Source organism: Schistocerca americana, chromosome X (assembly GCF_021461395.2).
Source record: "Schistocerca americana isolate TAMUIC-IGC-003095 chromosome X, iqSchAmer2.1, whole genome shotgun sequence".
Classification (NCBI taxonomy): Eukaryota; Metazoa; Arthropoda; class Insecta; order Orthoptera; family Acrididae; genus Schistocerca; species Schistocerca americana.
The window spans coordinates 806,286,439-806,303,610 of NC_060130.1; the positions used below are offsets into that span (position 1 = coordinate 806,286,439).

Consider the following 17,172-nt stretch of genomic DNA (forward strand, 5'->3'; position numbering starts at 1 on the left):
GCACCCAATATCCAGCATGGTAACCAGTCCATTGTGCAGGGGTTGCCATGTACCCTCTTGGTCGTACCCCCTAACTACCCAGGGATCGCACGACTGATGCCTGAGCTGCAGCATTAACACACATTCCAAGGAGTAGACACCCATTACAGTGGGGCATCTGGACTCCCGGCAATGGCCATTGCGCCAGGTGTCCTTTGCTGTTGCTGGGTGAGATACCGTGATCGGAGTGGGTGGCATTAGGGCAGATGACCCAAAATGAAGTGGCCAAGTCATCTTTTCCTGCAGACTGAATGGCCTCAGCAGTCTCTAAGAAAGGGTAGGTTGAATTCAGTGCCACGAAATATGACCCTAAATCATTCCCCTCCCTAGCTATGCCATTGGAGGAATGTAGGGCTATAGAAAGAAGAGAACTATATTCGCATCATTATTTAGTGTGTAGCAGAACCGATGGGGACTCCTTTCTGGATACATAGCCTCTATTTTTTGTTGAACACATGGAGGATAAGTTTGGGAAGTGACAGCGCTGCCCAAATTGTGCAATGCGTCAGTCCTGATTCAAATGGCATCCCTTGCCCAGTCCCAGACGTTACTCACCTGTGACAAGTTGAGTGATATTCCTGTTTCGGTCACTCCTCATAAAACCATCAACATGGTCCAGGGAATTACTTTTCATTGTGACATTGTGTTGCAGTCCGATGACGAGCTCTGCACCAGTTTAGAACGACGGGGTGTTCACTTTGTCCAGCATGCGTACAAGGGCCCTAAGGATAATAGGGTTGTCACTGGTGCCCTCATCTTGGCCTTTGAGTGTGATTCGTTACCTCAAAAGGTCATGGTGATGGTATACAACTGTGATGTCAAACCATATGGCCCTCACCCTATGCAGTGCTGTAAGTGCTGTGTCTTCTCGGTGCAATTCCAGCACCACACGTCAAAACTGTGGACGTCCAATTCAACTGAATACTCCATGTGCTTCTCCTCCCACCTGTGTCAGCTGTGGATAACACCACTCCCAATGCTCGCCAGACTGCACGGTACTCCAGGTTGTGCGCCCTAAAACACTAATCATCATCATCATCATCTGCACGGTACTCCAAAAGGAGCAAAAACTTATAGTGTAAAAGATCCTGGACAAGCTTTCTTACCATGAGGTTAAACTGAAATATGAAAGGTTGAATCCTGTTTGAATGTTGTTGTCTTGTGCTGTCCCTATGATGATGTCACCCTCATTTGATGCCCTTACGCTCCTCGTCTAAGCTTTCTCCCATAGACACTCAGGGACGCCCATCTTAGTCCCCATTCTTGGGAGCTGGGGCCACATCTTCTCTTTGCTCCCAAAGCTTCTACTCTTGGAGCACCGCCACCCCCAAATGCCACGGAAATTGCCCCCCCCCTCCCCCCCCCCCCCCCCCCCCCCTCAGCTGAAGAAACAGCAGCCTCTTCTGGCTCCTCTTGCATGGAAGGGATCCATTGGGCTCTACCTTGCACAGTCTCCCCCTGTGGGTGGTAAAGTGGACACCAGCCAGTGGCTGAGGGAGTCACTAGCTGCTGGTCAAAGAGCTTCACAGTCTTCCTCTATTCCTGAAGCTACTTCAGAGAAGCTCTCTCAGCAAGTCACTAAAGAGTGGTGAGAGGGCAAACAGACAAAGAAGCCTGTTCAGAAATGGGAGACTCCAGTGGTCCCCATACCACCACTCCCTAACAGTTCCACGTCCACGGAAGAAGTGGAGATTCTGTCATCCCCTGAGGACCTAGAGCTCACCGACACCTCAGAAGCAATGGTACTGGATGCGAGCACTCAACTGGTGGTGGCAGGCTATCGTGAGGTGTAATCTGCCTCTTTGGTCCCTTCATGCCTTCCCAGACAGCAAAAAGTGCCATCATCCAGTGGAATCGTGATGGCTTTTTCCCCACCTGGCTAAGTTACAACAGCTCTTAAGTGTTACACCTGCCTTTTGCACTGCACTTCAGGAAACCTGGTTTCCCACAATGCAGATCCCCACCCTTCATGGCAACTCAACCTTTGCCTCCTCAGTACAGGTGCCCACAGTGTGGCACATAGCACATACTCAGTCATTGAGCTCTCGGTTTGCAGTCCTGGCCCTCTCCCGTCCATCCATCAGAGAGATCATGAAGACTTTTGTGGTAGTGATCATTTTCCACTCTTTCTGTCCCTCCCTCAGCATCACTCACCTAGGCGCTTGCTCAGATGGGCTCTTACCAAGGGTGATTGGTATGCTTTCACCTCCGCTACCACTGTTGAATCTCTGTTGCATGGCAACATCAATGAAGGAATCAACACCATCACTACTACCGTTGCTGCTGTAGCTGAATCGGCAATCCCTTGTTCCTCAGGTTGCCCTTGGTGGAAGTCAGTGCCTTGGTGGTAGCTGGAAATCACTACAGCCATTAGACCATAGGTGGGCTCTCCAATGTCATAAGAGCCACTTGTCCCTGGAGCACTTCATTGCCTTCAAATGGCTCTGTGCCCAGATCTCTCAGCTCATCAAATGACATAAGCAGGAGCGTTTGGAATGATACATCTATGCCATTAGAACATGAACCTCTCCTTCCCACTTTTGGACCAAACTCAGATGCCTTTACAGATGTCAGACCCATGCAGGTATACCTGGAATTTCCACACATGGAGTTGTAGATGCTAATCCAGACGTAATGAGAGAGTGTCTTGCCAAACATTATGCTCACACCTCTGCTTCTGAGAATTACTGCCTGCCTTTCACCTCCTAAAACAGCAGGTGGAACAACACCACGTATGTTTTGCTCTGCGCCACTCTGAGCCATATAATGATTCTTTCAGTGAGTGGGAATTTCTCTGTGTCCTTGACAGTTGTCGTGACAGATCCCTTAGACCAGACCACATCCATTCCCAAATGATTAAACATCTGTCAGCAGACTACCAGCACCACCTCCTTGCCGTCTTCAACTATATCTGGAGCGACGGCGAATTCCTGTCGCAGTGGAGAGAAAGTATCATCGTTCCAGTGCTAAAACCTAGTAAGAATCCACTAGACGTGGATAGCTATCGTCCTATCTGTGGTGTCACCGCCAGACACCACACTTGCTAGGTGGTAGCTTTAAATCGGCCGCGGTCCTTTAGTACATGTCGGACCCGCGTGTCGCCACTGTGTGATCGCAGACCGAGCGCCACCACAAGGCAGGTCTCGAGATACGGGATAGCACTCGCCCCAGTTGTACGGACGACGTAGCTAGCGACTATACTGACGAAGCCTCGCTCCTTTGCCGAGCCGATAGTTAGAATAGCCTTCAGCTAAGTCAATGGCTACAACCTAGCAAGGTGCCATTAGTAACATTGCATGTATCTAAAGAGTATCACTTGTATTGCCACAATCTCCAGATGTACCAAAAGGATGGATTAAAGTTAAGTATTCCAGAAGCTACGTACTTTTCTTTATAGCATTCATTACGTATCCTGTTTCAGACCTCACGCCATCCTGCTTTAGCTTAGCGCGTGCCTTTCGGCTTCCTCTCATTGTGTCTAGGCTGTCTTGTCTAGACACAACACTATCAGCTACACTAACATTCTGTGCAAGCTCTTCGCATGGATGGTGAGGCAGTGGTTGTGTTGACTCTTTGAATCTCTGGGCTTCTGGCTCCATCCCAGGGCAATATTCGCTAAGATCACTCTACCATTGACAACTTGGTCTAATCGGTGTCTGCCATCCAAACGGCCTTTTCTTGGCATCATCACCTTATTGCCATCTTTTTTGACCTGATGAAAGCCTATGATACCCCTTGGCAGCACCACATCCTAACTACTCTGCACGAGTGGGGTCTCTGGAGTCTGCTCCTAATTTTTATACAGAACTTTTTATCGCTCCACATTTCCAGAGTTCACGTTGGTGCTTCACGGAGTTTGCCCCACATCCAAGAGAATGGTGTTCCAGGGGGCTCTGTACTGAGTATTCCACTTTTTTTAATTGCCATTAATGGTCTTGCGGCAGCAGTGGGGTCCTCAGGATCCCCTTTCTTAAATGTTGACGATTTTTGTTTTCCTTCCGCTCCTCTTCTACTGACATGCCATGAAGCGTAGTACGTCATCTCGTGCTGGTGGTCCGCCGCCAGCAGCCTCTAAGCGACAAAGTCGAACTTCAGTGCTAACAAATATGACCCCCAATTGTTCCCCTGCCTGGCCCCACCATAGGAGGAACACCAGGCCAAGGATGGCAGTGAAGCTTATTCACCCCAGTACCTCGTATATACGAGAGTTGATGGGGAATCTTTCATGCGATGGACTCTTCAGTTACTGGACTCGTTGCCATTAATTCTAGCTGGAAATGCCTCATTGGCTAATTTAGTTTTAAGTTTTATACATGAGGGTTATTTTTATCATTCTGTATAAGTTTCAGCGCATGTCCTTTGTCCCTTTGTGTTCTGCACTCTAATGCTTGTAGAGTGGATGTTTCAATGTGTCACAGAGTGCCTGGTTTTCCTTTTTATTCTCGTGATCGTCCTTTTTATTCTCGTGATCGTCCAGCCACAGTCATCTGCTCTCTTGTTTTTATCTCTTCTACCTGTTTCTTGCTTCTTTCTGTGGTTTTCTTTTCCTGTTTTGTCCATAGTAGTGTTGGTCATCCTTCTGTCGTTCTTCTGGTTCTTCCTTTCTCCTGTTATTGTGCTGTACACCGTCTTTCCTTTCTTCTATCCCTTGTGTAATTATTTTACCAGGAACAAGGGACTGCAGTTTGGCCCCTTGCAGTTTGGTCCCTCCCTCCTCCCTCCCCCCTTTTAAACCAACCAGACAGGGTGGGCAACAATCTGAAGTTGTGTGCTGATGATGCTGTGATGTGCGGGAAGATGTTGAAGTCGAGTGATTGTAAGAGGATAAAGGTGACTCGGACAAAATTTCTAGTTAGTGTGATGGTGATGAATAGCAGCTAGTTCCAAATGTAGAGAAATGTAAGTTAATGCAGATCAGTAAGAAATGTTCGAATACATCATTAGTAGTGTCGTGCTTCGTGCAGTCATATCATTTAACTATCTGGACGTAATGTTGCAGAGCGATATGAAATGGAATGAGCATGTGAGGATTGTGGTAGGGAAGGTGAATGATTAACTTTGGTCTTGTAGGTGAATTTTAGGAAAATGCAGTTCATTTGTAAGTGGAACCACGTATAAGATGCTGGTGCGACCTATTCTTGAGTGCTACTTGAGTGATGGAATCTGCAAATGGCTGAATTGAAGGAAAACATTGAAGCAATTCAGATATTGCCTGGTTACCAGTGGGTTTGAACAACATGCAAGTCTTACAGAGATGCTTCGGGAAATCAAATGGGAATCCCTGGAGGTAAGGCAAGGATCTTTCTGAGGAACACTATTGAGAAAATTTAGAGAACTGGCATTTGAAGCTGACTGCAGGACAATTATACTGCCGGCAACATACATTTCACAGAAGGACCGTGAAGATAAGGAATGAGAAATTAGAGATCATATGAAGGAATATAGACAGTTGTATTTTGCTTGCTTTATTTGCAAGTTGAACAGGAAAGGGAATGACGAGTAGTAGTACAGGTAGCCTCCACCAGGCACCTATCATGTCTGTAGATGTAGATATAGGTGTAGATCCACATGTATGCTCATCTACTGGGTGAAACTAGGTCATGAGAGATGGTTTCTGTGATCCTCAGGTTATATGAATGTGTTGTTCGTGTGAAGCACTGCGGATGTGGATATCAGTAGACTCAAGCACAAACTCTGTTGATAGTGCACTTTATATTTCCCTATGGCTGGCTGAAGGGATTTCTGAGTCTGCTTTGCTGTTTGTCACTAACTGGGTCAACAGAATAACTAGAAGAAAATTATAACAGAGAGAATTGTGGATACAAATTTTAGGTGACACAGGATCAAATTTCAATGAAAAGTGCAATCATCAGCTCTGAGTATGATATCAAGAAATGTATTTCTTAATTATATAACTTATTCAAACTGTACCACAATAATAGCACAAGTGTGAAAATGTGAAATAATTTTCTAAAAATTTACTTTATTTATGTTATAAGTGGTTTCTATTTATGAGATGTTTTGCAGTGGTAGACACTAGCTTTAAATGAAAAATAGTGGGGTTGAACATCTTCTAAGGCTCTCCACATTAAAATTTTCCATGATTTCTAAAAATCAATTAGAGCTAATGCCATAATAATCTGGCTATTCATATTATGGAAGCTCGTTCCTATGCCATAGAATACAAACTTGCACTGATTTGTGCCTGAAACATTTATTACAATTCCTGTACAACATTACCACCTCTCTGAAGAGGGGAGATGGAGGATATGTCTTTCCTACAGGGTTTTTCACTGTTAATACATTCACTATCATTTGTCAGAAGTTTGCACATCTAAGTACCACTAAATGTTGTAAGCTATTTTGTCAAGGATTGTACAGCTTCCTTACAGGCCAGCATTGTTCAGAGTTCCTTCTTTATTGAAAATTATTTTGTTATATTTACTTATTTTCAGGACATCGCATACACATTTAAGTACAGTAAATCTCATGTAGACATTTGCCTCTACTTTTTGGGGCAGTGACGGCTCATGTGTAGTCATTTTTTGTTTCTTGGGGCCTGCAGTGCAAAGTTTGTCTTGTAGTGACATGATTACAGTAATGATATATGAGCTACAATGCTGTTTATATGAGTTTTATTGTATAAATCACAGTGAGTTCATTTTGGCATAGTGCCATCGTACAGTGTTCTGTAAATACACTCCTGGAAATGGAAAAAAGAACACATTGACACCGGTGTGTCAGACCCACCATACTTGCTCCGGACACTGCGAGAGGGCTGTACAAGCAATGATCACACGCACGGCACAGCGGACACACCAGGAACCGCGGTGTTGGCCGTCGAATGGCGCTAGCTGCGCAGCATTTGTGCACCGCCGCCGTCAGTGTCAGCCAGTTTGCCGTGGCATACGGAGCTCCATCGCAGTCTTTAACACTGGTAGCATGCCGCGACAGCGTGGACGTGAACCGTATGTGCAGTTGACGGACTTTGAGCGAGGGCGTATAGTGGGCATGCGGGAGGCCGGGTGGACGTACCGCCGAATTGCTCAACACGTGGGGCGTGAGGTCTCCACAGTACATCGATGTTGTCGCCAGTGGTCGGCGGAAGGTGCACGTGCCCGTCGACCTGGGACCGGACCGCAGCGACGCACGGATGCACGCCAAGACCGTAGGATCCTACGCAGTGCCGTAGGGGACCGCACCGCCACTTCCCAGCAAATTAGGGACACTGTTGCTCCTGGGGTATCGGCGAGGACCATTCGCAACCGTCTCCATGAAGCTGGGCTACGGTCCCGCACACCGTTAGGCCGTCTTCCGCTCACGCCCCAACATCGTGCAGCCCGCCTCCAGTGGTGTCGCGACAGGCGTGAATGGAGGGACGAATGGAGACGTGTCGTCTTCAGCGATGAGAGTCGCTTCTGCCTTGGTGCCAATGATGATCGTATGCGTGTTTGGCGCCGTGCAGGTGAGCGCCACAATCAGGACTGCATACGACCGAGGCACACAGGGCCAACACCCGGCATCATGGTGTGGGGAGCGATCTCCTACACTGGCCGTACACCACTGGTGATCGTCGAGGGGACACTGAATAGTGCACGGTACATCCAAACCGTCATCGAACCCATCGTTCTACCATTCCTAGACCGGCAAGGGAACTTGCTGTTCCAACCGGACAATGCACGTCCGCATGTATCCCGTGCTACCCAACGTGCTCTAGAAGGTGTAAGTCAACTACCCTGGCCAGCAAGATCTCCGGATCTGTCTCCCATTGAGCATATTTGGGACTGGATGAAGCGTCGTCTCACGCGGTCTGCACGTCCAGCACGAACGCTGGTCCAACTGAGGTGCCAGGTGGAAATGGCATGGCAAGCCGTTCCACAGGACTACATCCAGCATCTCTACGATCGTCTCCATGGGAGAATAGCAGCCTGCATTGCTGCGAAAGGTGGATATACACTGAACTAGTGCCGACATTGTGCATGCTCTGTTGCCTGTGTCTATGTGCCTGTGGTTCTGTCAGTGTGATCATGTGATGTGTCTGACCCCAGGAATGTGTCAATAAAGTTTCCCCTTCCTGGGACAATGAATTCACGGTGTTCTTATTTCAATTTCCAGGAGTGTACATTAACAGGAGATAGTCTTGAGACTGTAAACTTTAACTATGATCATAAAAGTATTATACATTCAACTGGTGTTTCTACCTTTCATGTAGTGGTTTTCTGCCTTGTAATAATATCAGGGTTGCCATATGCTGTCTGTGCAGGAATTTGTGTTTAGACATTGTTTGGGTGTTCATTGTAGACATACTGTTATATCTAATTTTTAGATATACATTAGCCAGTTTTTGTGTGTTAGTTTCCCTCTTGACAGTGTGGATGTCAGTGATATTACATGTTTACATAGTTACCACTTAGAAGTAGGTAATGTGCAGAAATGTAATATTGTTAATCCACAGTCATCCAAACTGCCAAGAGGGAAAATAATGAACAAATCTATATCTAAACATGAGATATAATGGCACATCTACAACGAATGTCCCAGCAATGTCTAAATACAAATTCCAGCCAAGACAGCTTATGGCAGCATTGATATTACTCATATTGTAAAACACCAGTCAAATGTATACTACCTCTGTAATCATAGTTACAATTTACAGTGTCAAGACTCTCACCTATTAATGTATTTACAGAACACCTGACGATGGCGATATGCTGAAATGAGCTCATTGTGATTTATGCAATAAAACTCATATAAAGAGCAGTATAACTGGTGTATCATCATTGTAATCATTTTCAATTAATTGTCAATTGCTCTATTGTAAGGTAATCTTTAGGTATGGCAAAAGTGATAATATATATGAGAAATTGGTATATTGTTGCATAAGATAGAGTGCATCCTGCTCTGCACTAGCTTACTCATATGCAAATATCTGTATCATGCTATTGCTATAAGTAGGACATTGAGATAATGATTATAAGGACTAAGGTTTAATTTCAGTTATATTTATTCCCCCTTAAATGTGTGAACTTGACTCATTCCATAATATTAATGCTAAGAATGATGTTTTGTGTATCTCTTCTTGTTTTAGTTAATATCCTTAGGTCTTAATAGGGCTGGTTTGGATTTTAAGGTATTATTTGATTTAGGCACCACCAGTGTGTGATACAGTGCACAACTGGTACAGCTTTGATGCCACCAGTTTAGTGAAATAGACAAAAAAAAAAAAAAAGGAAAAGTGTTTGTGAGAAATCACATGTCTAATTGAATCTCCTGAACTGCTTCACATCAGTCCATAGGTTCTCGGCAACATTTAAGTCATATCCTTACTGGACAATTGAGGAGCTCAGTTTCAGTAAACAGGCCATACTTTGGTTGCGGGTGTTGATGTGTTGAGGGAGCATGCTGCAATTGGATCACACCCAGTGGACATTATTCCCTGACATTGGATAATATTACATGCATCTCGATGTAGCTCCCTTGAACTATACTTCACTCTATCATGCCACAGAATTGTGTTACATGATCTAATACAAATGTTCTGATCTCAAAGCCCACATGGCAGTTAAATGAATCTTTGCATGTGGTTACAACTAGCGAATGATCTTCTCTCTTCTTCAAAACATGTGAATCAGATGGCAATCATCGAAAGCTTGGGATTTTATCCAAATTTGATGCAGCAAGTTTTCTGAAATCTTTTTATCCAAGGACTCCATATCATCTCTAGGCAACTACTTAAACCATATGAAAGCGCTGGCAGGTCGATAGAAACACAAACAGACACATACATACACACAAAATTCAAGCTTTCGCAACAAACTGTTGCCTCATCAGGAAAGAGGGAAGGAGAGGGAAAGACGAAAGGATGTGGGTTTTAAGGGAGAGGGTAAGGATTCATTCCAATCCCGGGAGCGGAAAGACTTACCTTAGGGGGAAAAAAGGACGGGTATACACTCGCACACACACACATATCCATCCACACATATACAGACACAAGCAGACATATTTAAAGATTTATTTAAATATGTCTGCTTGTGTCTGTATGTGTGTGGATGGATATGTGTGTGTGTGTGTGTGCGAGTGTATACCCGTCCTTTTCTCCCCCTAAGGTAAGTCTTTCCGCTCCCGGGATTGGAATGACTCCTTACCCTCTCCCTTAAAACCCACATCCTTTCGTCTTTCCCTCTCCTTCCCTCTTTCCTGATGAGGCAACAGTTTGTTGCGAAAGCTTGAATTTTGTGTGTATGTATGTGGCTGTTTGTGTTTCTATCGACCTGCCAGTGCTTTCATATGGTAAGTCACATCATCTTTGTTTTTAAATGTATTTTTCCCACGTGGAATGTTTCCCTCTATTAATTCAACTACTTAAACCATCTCACTGCTTTATTTGGTACTGTATTATAAGCCTATGCTACTTTTTTTTATACTGAATACAAAGACAAGCAAGCTGAAAGAAATTGTATGTTCTAACATCAATGTATGTGTGTAACATTTACCCCTTTATGATTTCGTATCTGCATTTAGTAGATTTTAAGCATAATTCTACAGTACTTATTCATTTTTATTTGCAGATACCAAGCAATGATTTATCTGAAACACTCTATGAAGTCATGAAAATTGAGAGTAGTGGAAATTTCGATGAGACACGAAGGATTCCAGCTTTAACTCTTGCTTATCTAACGAGTTCTCCAGCCATTCCAGACTTAGATAATTTGACTCCCAGCAATGAAGAATTGTCAGGTATTAAATGCACACTGGTTTATATTAGATGTTTCATGACTTTCTTAACCATTTCATTTTTATACCAGTTCTAGGATTTGTTACAAATCAGTCAGACACTTTAATATCTACACAACTCAATCCGCAGTTTTTTTTTTTTTTTTTTTTTTTTTTTTATCATCTCATTTGCCAATAGCAGATGTGCACAAGTGATGGACTCAATCTTAAAGAAAAGATACTTCTCCGTAGTATTTCAAATGATGTTTTAACTCGGTCATGTCATTATTCATCAAAATCTATTAAGGAAGCAAGCTGCACTAGACAAATAACTTGAGCAAAGAAATTGAAAACTCCTGAGAATGCTGTATAAAAGCATGATTTTTAAGGTTGTCATTTATATCAACCCAGATTTTTTGTCAGTTTTTTCTGTCAGTCTTTCGCATTATTTTCAGTCTGTTTCTCTATTTCCATGCATGGTGATAAAAGTCTCAAGTTTTGTTTTGCATTCAGCTGCTGTTTATGTAGACCATTTTCATTCTTATTCTCTTCTTCACTGCTTCTGTGTGTGTTTTAATAGAGTCCTTGCAATACATTTCATACATGTATTGTTCTCATAACACTGTTTAACATGTGTGTAACTTTTTCCACCTCTTCTGCCTGCTAAAGTATGACACAAATCTTGATGATGACATTTGCCTTTCTAAATTTGTGATGAAAATTACAGCAAACAAATTCTTAAGTTATTAATTAGCACTTTTCTTCTAACAGTTGTTATTTTAACCTTGAAAAATAATCATTTTTTCACTATGAGAAGCATAAAGCTCATTGATGAACAGAATATCTGCACATTTCTTTCATTTGCATCCTATCTCATCTCATCGCATTCCATTCTTCACACCATGTATGCTACACATGGTGTGTTCCATCAGCCAGATAAGTTTTCATGCTTTGAATGAGTGCTATTAACACATAATTTGATATAAATTGTGTCCTCTACTTGCCTTCTACAGTTCTGCTGTCCTGCCCCTCCACCCCCTGGTCTTATAATGCTAGTGAGTTAATGATTTCTCTACCTGTCTGTTCGTATAGTTGTTTTAGTGGATTATAAGGGGTTGTGTATCCCCCCCCCCCCCCCCCCCCCCATCACATCAGTTTACCTGTATTGTTTAGATTACTTGACAAACAGAAGCAATATGAGAAAAGAAAGCTTTTTTAACCATTGAACCAAATTTAATGAGTTGTTTCCAGCTTATAAGCTGCTTTTTTGCCTTTGAAGAGAGAAATCTTACTGATAATGCAGTCAGCTAAATACTTTAGTGTTGTGAGGTAATAAATAAAAAACATTTTGGCATTCCTTTTGCTAGGATAAAACCCATCATTGTAGTTACTGGTTTTCTTTGGAATCTTTCATCTCAGAAAAACTACTATCAGGGTGGTAATAGGAAACTCAAAATCGGGGAAGCAGCCTACCTCCTAACTACTGTGTTTGGTTTATACTTTACCACAATTTTGTTTTCACAATTTACTCCATTTTGTAATTCAGTTTTATGCATTTCTTCATGTCCATTTCAAGTTGGCCATTATTTGCAACCAATACTTTTCTCATACTGTAGCCTATACCTCTTTTATCCTTGGAATATCTTTTCCTGGATCATTTGTTGTTCCTTCAAAACAGTTTTGTAAATACTAAATGGTAGTTTTGATATATGGAATTGGTCTTGGTCATATTTTGTTGTGAATTACTCCTCGTGTAACCTTTCATACTGTCTACTACTACCCATTTTCCAAGTTATTAAGATTTTTTGTGCTCCTATTGGAGTAAAAGTTAGTTTTTGTACTTTTTCATATGCCCTGTGTGTTGTGTGTGTGTTTATCTGTTATATGGGCATCTTTTAATTTCAGCTCTCATACAATAGCTTCTCTGTTATTGGTATTGCACATTCCTCTCCTTGGTTATATCTTTGTAGTGGCTTTTAACACATTATCAAAAAGAATAATTTTTCTGTTGGTGTCTGCTTTGTTGCGTTTCTTGAATATTCATGTACAGCTGTAAATGATAGGCACATATTTATTTTTGAACGAATTTGAAATTAACTTGTTTAATGCTCTCACTGTTGGAAAAAAAGACAGCTGTGAAAAAAGGGAAAAATACGTGTTGAGGATATCCTTGGTTGTAGATGATATTATTTCATCTTTACAATAGAAATGTATGTTGTTATAAAATTACAGTAATAACTTTTATATAGTCATTTAGATGGTGTATAATGTATTTTCATTACAATTAAATAATGCAGTACTTCGTAAAATTTGCAGATGGTGATGAGCCATTGCTAAGTGGCACTGGTTCAGTGTCTAAAGACTGTTCAGAGGTTGAACTGGAATCGTGGGCAGAAGTGCTTCTACGGTGGAGCAGTACAAATCAGCGTCCACGTCAGTTAGCAGCATTAGTACGTGCTGGAATACCAGAAGCTCTTAGGGGAGAGGTGTGGCAACGCTTAGCTTGCTGTGACACTGACACTGCTACAATGGATACTTACCGAATTCTTATTACAAAGGTAACAATCATCACACTTTAAGGCACTAAATAATTATTTTACAATGATATAACTTGATAATAGCTGTTTAAATTAATGATAAATTACTGTATATTTTTTGTAACAGCTAGTAAATGTGAAGTACTTAGATTGTAAACAGCCTAATAAAAGTATACATGAAACTGTTCAAGTTCAGAGTCAGAAACTTTAATTCTGAAGCTAGGTTATAGAACAACATTGATTGTATTTTATATTTTCTTTCTCTTTTGCTGACTGAATTATTTTAGCTCATTCATACTGTCTTCTTTGATATTTAATTTTGATTTGATCTATTACATTATAGACAAAATGCAGCCTTTCTCTCCCTAGCAGTTGGGTTAACTTTGATGTAGTTCCAGCATCCCATGTTTTGTTCCTTTTTTCATCTTGTTACTAACATTGGTTTGCCAACATCCTCCCTAGCTCTCACAAGGGCATGGTCCAGTAAGACATGTCAAAACATACTCTGAAATTTTTTACACAGGAAGAAGACAAAAAAAAAAAAAAAAAAAAAAAAAAAAAAAAAAAAAAAAAAAAAGAAAATGCACTGCCAAAATTTTAGCTGCTAAGAGGCACTGCAAGTATGTTGCAAAAAATGTTGACGATACACATTTTTGCCATGCGAAGAACAGCTTATAACAGCAGTTTGTACAGCCCTGCCCACCTAGTGTGCGACTTTGCAAATCACTCACACAGTGGTGCATATCGGAATCGTCCAGAATTCACAGACACGAATTTTAAGCACCTAAAGCCTGGTTTACAATGGAGAGAATGGTAGCAAACACCTGTGAATGAGCATTTGCAAAAAATTCACAACCATTCACTTGCATATGGGTAGAATCGTTTATACTAGAGGGAGCGGAAGAGAACACAAGGTAGCGAACATTACCTATGAACACTGTGTTGTTAGTTTTTGGAGCTAATATTCAGCATACAGGATACAACTCTATCTTGTTAGAGCCACAATGTGAAGATTGTTATTCAGTGAGGATTATTTTGCATAGCGAGTGCACTGTTCTTGACAGAGTATGCAAAATGGCACAAGGAAGGAAGAATTTAAGTGTCCCAATTTGTATGGAAGTGTGACATGTTACACAGAATTGCATCTTCATATGTACTTAGCACTGGTCCAAAATTTTCCTTGAATTTCGGCTGTAATTTTTCCCTGGCTTCTCATCAGCATTGAGGGGAAATTTATAAACGGATCACTAATTACCAACATAGAGCATCACCGCAAGAAGTGACACAGCTATCGTTTCCACTACACGTGTAAGGTCTAATGGTCACATTCTTCTTTTTTTTAAAAAAAAAAAAAAAAAAAACAAAAATGGTCTACTGGCAAACTGCATGCTTCATGATCCAGAGAGTGAGGGATCAAAGCCTGTTCAGACCATAACTTTTTCACCATGATTTGTAACCAAGCATTCACATCTCACTGATGTTGGAGTGGCCACAAAAGATATGTGGTTTGGATTCCCTGTTAAACTGCAGATCTCCATTTTCTGATTAGGTAACTTGGGAAGGTTAGGGACATGTGAGTAGCTGCAGTTGAAAGACCTGAAGAGGCCTACTGGGTACACCAGAGAGAATTCTCTTGTGCTCATGCTTGTTTGCTCCAGTGAAAACCTGGCTTAAACTATACAAACATTTTTTTTAATAACTTCATATCAACAGTTCAGTTCTTGCACATGTAATTCTGATAAAAGTGACTGTCAGAGAAAATAAAATCATTGCAGTATTTGATGTCACAGACGGCTTCCATCAGTGAGGACTTGGAATTTGTTGAAATGAAATGTGTCTTGCAGTACTATATTTTATAACAATTCCTGTAGGTCATTCCTTATAATAGTGTTTAAATGTTGTACATTTGACTATTGGTGAGACAGTTCTTTGTTTATTCCCTGTAGTCGTCACAAAAATGCAAAGTGTATTGAATGACAAAACAACCATTTTTCTTGCACCAATCACACCAGACAAAGGAAAAAGTGATGCAGTCAGACACTTCTCAGTAACCACTAGTTTTATTTAGACAGAGCTGGGATGGAGTCAGAAATGGTCCCAGTTGTTGTCTGCATATTGCGTTGCATACCAGGCATACTTGATCAGATTCGTAAAGCATGGCAAAGAAAACTGGTAATGCACAAATGACTGGAGATTAAGAATACTGTTCCGTTGATAAACCTCAAATGAGAGAGAGGTATCAGAAATTATGTTGTCTGATGATTTCCTCAAAAATGCTTTACGCTGTTGAAAAAAATTCTTTATCGAGAGGTTGAATCTCTCTAGTAGTTCCAGGTGAAATCCACATAACATCTACAGATTTTTCGTCATCCTCTGCAAAAACAGAGGTGTCATTATGTCCAGACCATGAACCCAACAAAAGCAATGCATTAGTTTCTGCAACTGGTAGGAATACGTTTCGAACGAAATGTTGAAAATTATTCTTTCCCATTTTTTCAGTTTTTGATGCACCTGTTACAAGATTTTTGCAACTTAACAGTCCATTTTTTATTTTTGGTCCTAGTTTGCCTTATGGTTCTTGAAGACAGCTGCGGAAACAGTAAACCACTCATACTTATCACTGACATTATCGTATATGAGTGTGTCATTGTATTCATTGACTGGGCAACCAACTCTGTCTTTTTTTTGCCCTGAAATGATAAAGTGTGGCGTGCATGCAGTTTTTTTTTTTTTTTTTTTTACAAAATCTGACTGATCAGCATGATAAACAGCAGTTGCAGGGATAACAGCAAGTTTCGTCATTCATCAGCTATGAATTTCTGTATAGCATTGTCTGTCACTGGCAGCTGGTCTACACATTTATATGATGCAAACTGGGTAATTTTGCGACTTTTTATTCTGTACAATTTTTTGAACCTGCATAACCAGCCTCGAAATTAGCATTGTTCATTCAGATGCAATTCTGAGGACCCAGTCTCGTAGATCTCCATTGGTAACGGTGCATAGCCTCTCATGAGCAGTTGTGAGTCTTTCAAACAGTTTTTCATTCAGATAGTTTTGGGTTTCTGTTTGGTGCACATTTCTTACTTCATGTAATTCATTCTTCCGTTTGCACAGTTCACGCTCCGATTTTATGAAATGAAAACACCTTTGCACACACTGTGTGACTTCAAGCGTTTTTTCTCTCCTTCTTTGAACCAATATTTCTTTGCCTTTTCTTTGTGACTGAAGGCTATTGCAGTACTCTTTTTTAAGGTATTCTTCTGTTACTGGCACAACTGATGTCGTCTGAACCACAGTTCATGGAATCATCACAGTTATTTCGTATTTCTTCTAACGTATCCACGATTTCAAATGAAATGTCGGTATCATTCAAATGAATGTCAAGGAAATCAAGTAACAAATGACACATGTTTGTCCTGAGGAGAAGTAGGTGATTTCGGCTGGAAACCATGTTCTTCATATTTCATCATTGCTAAATTGAGAACCTTAATTGGATTCCACATTACTATTAGCAGCCATGCCTTACAAAAGCACAGTAAATATTAATTCAGCTTAATCTGTAGTGTCAGTACTTACCAATACTGCAAAAAGCAACTGACAATTTGTAATAGATGTTACTTGAGTGACTGATTTGAAAGAATAGTAACTGTGTAGTGTGGTGTCAGAGAAACTATCAACGAACGGTAACCTGAAATATCCTGTACAAATTACGATTAGGTTGTGTTGTGTTTCTTGTTTACAAATGTACTGCCGACCTCGGCTGTGTGTGTGCATAGTTGCGCATGTGCATTTGCTACAGCCCCAGTAGGGATGTACATTTCTACTGCCACCTGGCACGCTACAAATTTGTCAATTTGTATATATATAATTGCAGTGCCTC

The 17,172-nt window shown here is 41.4% G+C and overlaps 1 protein-coding gene across 1 annotated transcript in view; it reads left to right on the forward strand.

The window, feature by feature from the left end:
- The window catches only part of LOC124556493 (rab GTPase-activating protein 1-like), a 159,921-nt gene that overhangs the window by 53,099 nt on the left and 89,650 nt on the right, over nucleotides 1-17,172 (forward strand). The window contains exons 7-8 of the mRNA XM_047130450.1: nucleotides 10,608-10,776; nucleotides 13,069-13,310. Of these exons, the coding sequence (XP_046986406.1) occupies nucleotides 10,608-10,776; nucleotides 13,069-13,310 (411 nt within the window). The remainder of the gene's footprint in view (nucleotides 1-10,607; nucleotides 10,777-13,068; nucleotides 13,311-17,172) is intronic.